General features: G+C 36.6%; 1 protein-coding gene across 1 annotated transcript in view; it reads left to right on the top strand.

Annotated features, from left to right (window-relative positions):
• The window catches only part of POLN (polymerase (DNA directed) nu), a 100697-nt gene that overhangs the window by 26913 nt on the left and 63673 nt on the right, over positions 1 to 10111 (top strand). The window contains 6 exon segments of the mRNA XM_009328793.1: positions 195 to 251; positions 1031 to 1084; positions 1325 to 1394; positions 6742 to 6759; positions 8139 to 8174; positions 9234 to 9268. Of these exon segments, the coding sequence (XP_009327068.1) occupies positions 195 to 251; positions 1031 to 1084; positions 1325 to 1394; positions 6742 to 6759; positions 8139 to 8174; positions 9234 to 9268 (270 nt within the window).

Genomic DNA, 10111 nt, shown 5'->3' with positions numbered 1-10111 from the left:
CTGCTGAAGGCAGGAAAGAATGAAGGCTTCCTTGGGCCTAGGGTGAGATTGCTTGAAGGACGTTATTTAGCCAGTATTTTGTCCATTCAGCTTGGTGAGAAAATTTTTTCCTCCAAAACTTATTCTCTTAAGATTTTTAAATTATATAACCTAACAGAAAAGTATACCAGTAATTCACATTCTTTATTTTGCAGCTAAACAAGTTGAAAGATCTTCATCCTTTGCCTAAGATAATTTTAGAATACCGTCAGGTGAGCTGATATTTGTCACATAATGTAGTTGCACTGAAGCAAAATTAGCAAGAAAGATAACATATTCACAGCTAAATAAATAAAAAAAAGTTGGCTGTAATGTAAGTTCACTCAAATATTCATTTAAACTTTGAAGTTATAGGTATTCTTAAGAGTTTTTAGATTTAATATTTATACTTCTGTTTTGCGCTATGTTAGATTATAGCTAGCAAACAACTCTTGCAAAAACAATTGGAAAACTTCACTGTTAAATTTGTCTAGTGCAATAAAGTGCACTTTTAGGGCAAAACATTTATTTTTTGAGTTCTGAAGAAATACTCTGCAGAAAGCAAAGGAGATAACTAGTTATGGGGGTTTTTTAGGTGATGAGTTTCCTGAAAATCCAAAACGACCTAGTTAATCTGCTCTCACACTTAATGTTTGGGTTTTCAGTGGATGAGTTTCCAAGATTTAAAAGAAAAAAGTGTGGGGGTTTTTTTGTGTGGCTTTTCTGTGTAGTTTGTTGACCTGGGGATATAAGATGTAAAAGAGTAAATTCCAGTAGCTCATTTACTAGTATCTGCAAAGACCTGGCTTTAGGGTATGACTGAGCACTTACCTAACTTATGCTAATAGGTCAAGCTATTAGTGAGTACACATCCATTATTTACTAAGATAAAACTCTCTTTTTAAAAAAGTCTACAAAACAAATTAATATGCGTTTGGAAATTAAGAACTTTAATTTGAAAATTCTCTTACTTTTATAAATAAGCATTTATCTAAACTTTTACGTAATTTAGGTTCATAAGATGAAATCAACTTATGTGGATGGACTACGAACGTGCATGAGAAAGGTAGAAATATTAAAAGTAGCCTGTAAAATATGATATTTCAAATAAATCGTAAAAGGATGTGAAATGATTGCAGCGTTTACAGTTTAAGAACTTTTATATATGGAAAATTATAAAGCATTTTTTTTTATTCTGTAGTCCTGATTGCAGTGAGTTTTTATTACTGATACTTACATTAAATAAAATTTAGATGTACGTCTTCATCCTTTTCTTTTTGGGGATTTTTACTTTACTTGACTACAGGGATTTATTTCCTCTACATGGAATCAGACAGGAACTGTGACTGGCAGACTTTCAGCCAAGCATCCAGTAAGTGAGCCTATTAGAAGATTTATGTTTTAATTAGAATTAAAAATTAATATTATTTATATAAAATATGTAGTATTTTTAACACATGAAATATTCGTTTTCATCTAAGTCTAGCAGTTGCCATACTGTATGTAAATGGTGGACAGAAAAAGCTTATTAAATGGGTGTTTTACTCTAGAACATTTATTCTTATGAATATTTTCTGTTTTCTGTGGATCAGAATTTAATATTATTACTTGAAGTAGAGAATTGTGAGCCATGCATGCGCCCTCTAGACTTCCACCGAATACTTCTTTGTGATGAATTCCTGGTGTTCATGAACCACTCCTTGTAAAGGATCGGTGGGCCCTGAAAGGTACCCTGGGGATTATGGAAAAAAAGGAAGCTCTTTTCTTCTGGAATTTGGCTTCAGGCCTCATAGCAGCAAAGGGCTAAGCTGGCTATGCTGTTGCTCTGGAAGTCTTGCCAGATGCTTATATGGTTGTGACACTTGGGCTCTTTGTGCTTCCTCTCTTGTTTTTGGCTGTAATGATCACCATGTACATACTTGTGGATGGAATGTGTTTTATTTGACTTTCTGGACTGCTAAATGCTTGGGGGGTTTTTTGGTTTGTTTTTTTGTTGTTTTGTTTGTTTGTTTTTCCAAAGTGGCCTTTTTAAGGGCATACTTGAATATATTTTATTATACCATTTTACTTGGGGTTTAGGAAGCGTTAATCCCTACCTTTGACTGTAGGGACTGGTGAGGCCTTTTGTGTTCCAATTCTGTCGCAGCCCATAGCTGCGTGGATGAGTGTGCAGGACCTGGTGTTGGAGGCGACAGGGTTGCAGACTGCTTCAGGGGCTCAAGTCAAGGCATAGGCAGAGAAATAACAGTAGAAAAGTAATGACTACCTACCTGCGGAAATATTCTGTTTGGTTTAATCATGGCCTTTCTTAGCAAAGACCTGACCTCTGGCCCTGCGGGAGAGGGGGAATAGATGCAGAAGTGGGATTTGGCTCATGAGGGCTAGAGGGAATCCACGAGGCCGTTGTTCTTTTAACTTGTGCCCAAAAGTATTGTCAGTTCTTATCTGTGCAGGTTTGAGTACTGCTTATCTGTCTGTGCAGGTACTAGCCTTAAGCCTCATGGGTGCAAATGGCGTTAGAAGCTTTCTGCAATCTTGGGACAATGGCCATGGTCTTCCACAGCTCTAGGAGCAGAGATGTTAGACATAACGGTTATACTGTGACCACTTTGCATGGGTGGACTCATGTGGTTCCTTGCAAGTCCTGACTGGTATGGTGACTTTTGGAGCAGCAACCTGTCCTGGGAGGTTCTCATCCTCACAGTACTGGTGACTTCTTTAGCTCTTCTTTTACCTGTCTTCACAGTTCAGGTTTCATTTATATCTTCCTATACTCATGGCACATATTTCCATACAATTTGTCATCAAACAACTTATAGGAAGTGCTTGTGCTTTTTACTGAGTGAAAAAGTGTCTAGGATTCTGAATTAACAATGGAATGGAGGAGTGTTACTGCTGCTCCCGCTTCTCACACGCCCAGATGGGGGAAAGTGATGGGATAGAATGGAAAAGATTGATCATGAAGGTCACAGTTTGCTAAATGTTCTGATGTGATGCACAGGCATTTACAAGTCAGAGCTGAAAAGACAGCTGTCTTGAACAACCACATACAACACAAGGTGACCTCTGGCTCATCATACTAAAAATGACATGAAAACTACTTTTCTTAAAGGTTGTTTTTCCCCAAAATAATGCTGCTAAAGTTAGCATCCAGGGTTGCCTAAGGCTGGCTTTTACTTATAAGGAAAAATGTTGGCATGGCTTTTTTTTGTGTGAAATGTTTATGGAACTTATACCATCTGTTTCTGAATAGATATAGAAGATATACTGCAGTGCCCAGTCACTTTACTAAGTGTTAAAGGATTGGGAAGATTCTTGCTAGAAATCATAAATATTGTAGATATTAGTTACTATGATGTTATGTCAAATTTTAGCTGAATATTTGCTGAGGTAGTTTATTTTTAACTGTGTTTTAAAATGCTTTAAGGAGTGATTAAAGCAAAAATATAAGTGTAAATCAGATAAAGTGAGAATTCAAACAGAAAAAACATCCCATTTGCTGCAGTGGTTGTGGGAGATGGGATTCCAAACAAGGGTTTCTTTATCTTTCATTTGTTTTGTAAAGGTAATGGATCTCTCTGTCCTCTTTTCTTTAAGGCATTAAATGGAGTCCAGGAGGGATTTACTCATAGGTTTAAGGGGAAATGACCAGACACTAGGTACAGAGCAGGATTTCTTTTTTAACTAAACTCTTCTGTGATGCTCTTTCAGACAAATCCACATCTGATGTATGGATGATGTATATTTTTGGCTTTATGTGGGTTTCTCTCTATAGATAAGCTTATTCACGTGAATTTTTGACTTCTGTGTTGCAGCAACTTGGAGGGGGTTTCTTGGTAGAACTTTACTTCAGTGGCTCTCCATGTATACATCTATTTTAGTTTAACTATGCACTACATTTCTTCTCATTTGGTTTCTTCTTACAATATGCGTGCTGCATAATTAGTGCATTTTTCACAAATAACTGTTATATAATAATGTAGCACATCGTTAAACAGGGACACACTTGATATTGTAGTCTCCTGCTATAGCATTGTAACTGTGTATTTGCTACTCCATGAGAACCTGTGTATCTGAAACCTGAAAGTAAATATAAACCCTAAAATTCTTCAGTCAAAACATCTTGTAATATGTCCATTGGCTAGTTATTTTTTTTCCACTCTATGATGGATTGCTTATGACTATTAGGGGAAGTTAATTAGGTTTATTATTTGAATATGTTATTTTTAATTAATTTTTGTGTAAATGAGTCTTGTCTACATTAGGATACTACTTTATTATATTGCTCATAGATAACTTCCCTATTAAATGTATTTATTGCATTCATAAATACTTGTTTATCTTCTCAAAACCTACCTTGAAATGCCACTTTCCAGCCTCACCTTTTAAAGCAAAAATAAGTCATGACAGAGGTGGAAAGGCATAAAGCCAATTAACATCAAGCCTCTTTCAGAATGAACAGAGAGAAATCCTAACTCGAGATATAAAGATTGCATATAATTGGATGTTATAATTTGGTTTAAGATGTAAAATTCAGTGCTAGAATCAGATATTCTGTATTAAGGTTTCCTTCCTCCAGGCTTCAGCAGCAGAGAGAACTGAAATGCAGCTAATGAGTTTACACTTCTATACTTCAGAAGATGTTTGTATCATTAAACTAAAAAGCATGAAGTGGTGGGCTTCAGGGGGCATTTCCTTCCTTTTAGTAACAAAAAGTTATGCTGAAGATAAAGAAAATTTTTTACCTTCTCAGACCAAGTGAAAAAAAAAATAAAAGCATTCCTGTTTCTCCCCAGGAAAAATGCTTTTACCAGCTTGTCCAAAAAGGCAAAGAAATAAAATAACCTAACCTGTCAATCAAAGAAGCATGTTAGCCTTTAATTTGGAAAGCAGGAATTTTTTTTTTGTAATTTGAAAGAGAAACTAATTAGGGTATGTTGAATGTTAATGTGCTCAAAGAGCGACCATACAAAACCTGAAATATTGAATATACCTCAGTCTCTCTAACAGATATAAGTAATATTTTCTGATAGTGAATGCATGATAGAGAATTGCATGCTTGTTTATTAGAAAAGGTGTGTTACTAATAGTGTTTGGAATATGAATAATAAATTACCCATGTGGTTTTCATTCTAATGGGAGAGACAATTTCTTGAAGTAGAGACCCCTCTGAGCAATTGCCATCAAAAATGAGTCTGTTCTGTCAATTAACTTAGCAAACCAGTTTTTCTGATTCTCCACAGAGTGTCAGTATTACTTCCCTTCTGGGCTGTCTTCTGGAGTGAATGTACTAATTCTTTCTGAGATAAAACTCAGATGTAGTTTTGGAATAGTTTTGGGATCGTTTGTGGGCAGCGTGGATGAGATGCTGCCTGTTTGTCTCCCTTTCGTAACACTATCCCAATAGGTTTTACATCCTTGGCATACCCAGATGCACACGTCAAGCAAGGCAGACTGTCAGAATCGTGCTATCAAAACTACTGTGACAGCTCTGAAATTTCAGGCATTTTGTCCCAGGCCTCATTAAGGCTACAGGCTGATCTGTGATACTACCAGTACTCTTTCTGAAAATGTATAGTCTGTAGTCACAATTGGATTCCAGCACAAACAGGATGTTCTACAAGGTATTTCAATAGTGGTGAGCTGCTGTACAAATTTGAAGTGCCCTGTTTTTCCCCTGTCCCTTTCCTTCACAGCTTTTTAGGAGGAGTTGGCAGAGCTGATGCAATGTAAGGAGCCAGACAGCAAGTCTGGAAGCAGGGATGTGATCACATCTTTTCCTTTTCCTTTTCTTCCTCCCCCCCCGCCCCTTTTTTTTCCCCCGCCCCCCCCTTCTCCTTTCTTCTTTCCTTTTTTCAGAAATGAACCAATGCCTTGGCTGCTTTTGAAACTGCACTATTAGGAATATAATTTTTATAAACTTGTTTTCATATACTGTCCTACTGAAATGAATGTTGACTTAAAATGGACAGACAGTATGGGTCTTACATTTGCATTGATCTTACGTTAGTGTGTTTTCTATTTTTTTTAAATGTGTTTATTGGAAAGCACTGGGGATAGAGACAAGTCAGACATTACAGATTTATGTAAAACATCTTGTCAAAAGTCTTCTATAATGTCACCTAGGCTAACAAAATCATTTTTAGGTAAGTATGCTCTGATGTGGGCTTCATTACAATAATGGTAGGTTGTCTTAACAGAGATGAGTGTCTATGCATTTTCTTGGACCTTTGCATCAAAGCAATTTAGTGTCATATTTTCTAGTCAGTACAAACAACTATCACTCAGATGAGCCTTTTGAGAGGAATTCCCTGCTAACATATGTTCAGTAAATTCCTCAGTATGTGGAACAATCTTGTTTCAGATGCTAAATTTTACCCTTTTGTAAAACAACTGTTACATCTTTTCTTTAGAACGTAAATTCCTCCAGTCTGGAAATCTTGTCACTTTTCATGTGTTTGAAGGTCTAGTACTTGTACCTTTGGGCAATGTTCCCTTGACACTGTTTAGTCTAAAGCTATAATATACAGCTAATATACAACTAGTACAGTATTTACTAGCTCCAACTGCCACTCAAAGGGTTGTTATCTCTATGCCTTAGCACTGTTTTTTCACCAAAACCAAATCATACCTTCTTGGACTGTATCCCAGAGTTTTATAGCCTCCCGTATTAATGAACATTAGTTTAACAGAGCTTGTGTTCTGAATATAATTTTTTTTCAGGAAAACAAAATGAAATAAGTAATTAAATTTAGTCAGTTTATATATGGGAAACAAAAGCAGTCTTTGTTTCTTTGAAAGATGGGTAGAGCTGCATATATACAAACTCCCTTGCTTGCTGTGCAAAGGCTAGTAATCTGTCAGTATATAACCAAGCATCTGGGCTGAACCCATGATTTGACAAAATAATTTGTTACAGAACATGTCAAATCAATAAGTTACTAAAATATTTTTTGTTATTTTAAAAATCATTTATCAAGTCCTTTCTCATGTGCTGCTACAACACTGTTACCTGAGGTCATTGCCAGGTCTAAATTTCAAAGAATATGGCAGAAAAGGGATTAGTCATAGGAAATCAAATATACTATTCTTATGACTGTCTAAAGTAAGAAGTCAGTATTTTTGGTTGCCCTTTTCTTCTTCCCTTGTATTCCCTTTGAAAGCTGCTTAAGCTTGTGGAAAGGTGATGAACTACTTCTAAGTCTTCCACTTGACTAACATCTAAAACCTTGATAATTCTGTGCTGCTGGGTAAGCCAAGAAGGGAGTGCATTACCTTTGAATGATTGTTCACTGCTGAAAAACAGTAACTAGTACGAAAACCTAAGAAATCCTTTACCAGAAGTCTGTATGACTGTATGTTGGGGTTTTTTTTGACAAGGAAAAAGATGTCTTCAGTTTTTAACTAGCCACTAGGTGGCAATTGCAGACAAGTCAAGATTTGCTTTGGAATGCATGTACACATACATACCAGGTTGCTATTGCTATGGTGACCTTGTTCAGATTTCCTCTATTTATTGAGCTACATGCTGTATTTTAAAAATTAGATCTTCAGACTGTCTTGAAATTGTGTCTCATATAGAATTCACAGAAAATAAGTGTTTATTCCTCTACAATAATAAATAAATACTGCTATGGACAATAATTAAATACGGCAATTTTCCAAAAGAGAAATCATGAAAGTTTTTTTATTATTATTTCTGCTCTGTAACTTTTCATGAGTGAGTTGCCACCAACTTTGGAGGTGCCAGACAAATTGAGTTAATTTGATGTTGTGAGTGCCCTCAGGACTCAAAGTCATCTTGTTCTGCATTGCAAGAATACTACTTTGGGCAGTGTGCAGTTTTCCTTGCTACTCCTTCAGCAGCTTTGGCCTTAAAGGAGCAAGCAGAGTGCTGACGGTTAAGGAAGTAGCTTGCTGAACCTGTGCTTACATTTCTTCTCAAATTGATAAACTAAGCTATGAGAGCACAATTTATCAATAGGTGCGGTCCCATTTAAAGCAAGAAAAGACAACTAAAAAGAAGGAAAAGGAGTGAGAAAATTTTGAAGAAGCAAATAAACAGGGAAAAAAATCCACTACCAGAATAAAAAGGATCTATAGAGATGTAGAATATAAAGCTCAAAGGAGTTGTCATCTACCTATCTATTATCATTGTAATGAAGTCTGGTCTTACAGACCAAAGTATTACTTCTGCTCCAGAAGTAATACAACGCTAGTCATCAAACAGATGCCATGAATTTAAAAGCTTATTTTGTATTTCATTGTGTAAGGCTGAGCTCTTGTTCAAAGAGAACAGTTGTGGCCTAATTATTTTCGTAAGCTATCTGGAGAAGAAGATATTAAGAGAAACTCCAGAAACTTTTGGACTTGGAATGCTTCAGTTTTTGCTGGAGTGCTACATTTCACAAGATAAACTAGAATTTCACTGCTCTGAACTTTTTTCAAACAGAAGAGAAAAATCTGTGTTTTTCTCAAGTATTAGGAAATAATTGATTTCCTGAAGCAACAGCTATTAGAGTAATTAAATCTGACAAGATCACGGTCCCAGTAAATATTCTTGCTTGTAAGAAATGCAATTAGTTTTTGCTGTTTGCTGGCATTGGTAGCCACAGTAAAACAATATTTAATTCCTCTGTTGTCTTTATTTTGCTCTAGTGTTTGGCACTATGCATCACTGTAACAGCAGGTGGATTAGTCGCCACATCAAAGGATATATAAATTATAACTTTACCTGGTCTAACTGCTTCCTTATATCTGCTCAGTCTAACTCCTTGGCTGTTTTTGACTTCCCTCATGACACATCCATACTGTATACATTTATGAATGGATACTCTTATCTCAGTAGTTTTGTCTCTGTTCCTATTTTTAAATAAGTCCTTAGATTAGTGCAGGATTTAATCAGAATCAAATGTCTGTAGAATAGTCTGCATCTGTAGATGTAGAATTTTGGATACCAAAAATGGAAAGCTCAACAGAAAGTGTAACTGATTGAGAATAAACTCATCAAAGTGGGAACTGTATATTATTGGTTGGATTTTGATTAGGTTTTGTTTTTATTGATAATTCAATTCTTCTTTGATACAATGACTTTTCTTATGGATTAAGGCACCCTTTTTGCAAGGCTTGAATGCTTTATGAGAAAGCTGTGTTTGTGAGGCTCTAACAGAGATATCAAGAGTCCATCAGCTCTGATTCTCCTTGCCAAAGTGAAGTCTGTCATTGTTTCTGAATGGCTCTGTATGCAGAAGCTAACGGTGTAGGCAAGAATCTACACTGTCTTCACCTGAAACAACAGACAAAAGTAGAACAACTTTTAACAGAGGTATTTTCAGAACCAAAACAGACTTCTAACCTGTGCTAAAACACCAGCGTAAGGAATGCATCAAGATCATCAGTCAGGATGGATTATACTGACAAAAAAATCAGATTATGAAGGTAGGAGGAATCAGCAATCTGTTTTTCAACATGTACAGTTTTAATCTGGTGTTCCTAGTGAGATTTTTTTTTTTCTGCCGTGCGTATGCACCCTGCTTTTCCAGCATGATGTTTCCTGAAGAATTTAACTGAAAAATAGTGATCCAACAACCATCTAGATGCTGGGAAAATGTGTCAAGTAACTGAAATTGTAAAAGAGGTGATGCATTGATGGAGGGCTAGGTCTCTGTGTGGCAGGTCAACTGCCAAAGAAAGGTATCACTCCTGGACACCCAGGAAAAAGACAGCCAGTCTGTTTATCATACCCAAAGTGACGTTAGTGGAGATCAGATTCAGTGCTTTTTTCTCTTAAGTTTGATAACTATATTACAAAATATAAACTTTAACGATTTAATGCTTGTGGGTGGGGTGGGGTGGAGGTGGGGGGAGGGTTTCACTGACAACAAAAAGGTGAAAAAGAAAAGGGTACAGTTGTAAGGGTGTGGGGTTTTTAAGCTTTCTACCAGTCATGACCTGAGATTCAACAAGGCCAAGTGCTGGGTCCTGCACTTGGGTCACAACAACCCCATGCAGCGCTACAGGCTTGGGGAAGAGTGGCTGGAGAGCTGCCTGGCGGAAAAGGACCTGGGGGTGTTGGTCGACAGCCGGCTGAACA

The sequence above is a fragment of the Pygoscelis adeliae genome, unplaced genomic scaffold (assembly GCF_000699105.1).
Source record: "Pygoscelis adeliae isolate BGI_AS28 unplaced genomic scaffold, ASM69910v1 Scaffold66, whole genome shotgun sequence".
In the NCBI taxonomy this organism is placed as follows: Eukaryota; Metazoa; Chordata; class Aves; order Sphenisciformes; family Spheniscidae; genus Pygoscelis; species Pygoscelis adeliae.
The sequence above is the reverse complement of the archived record's forward strand: the minus strand, read 5'-3'. Positions and strand labels throughout refer to the sequence as shown.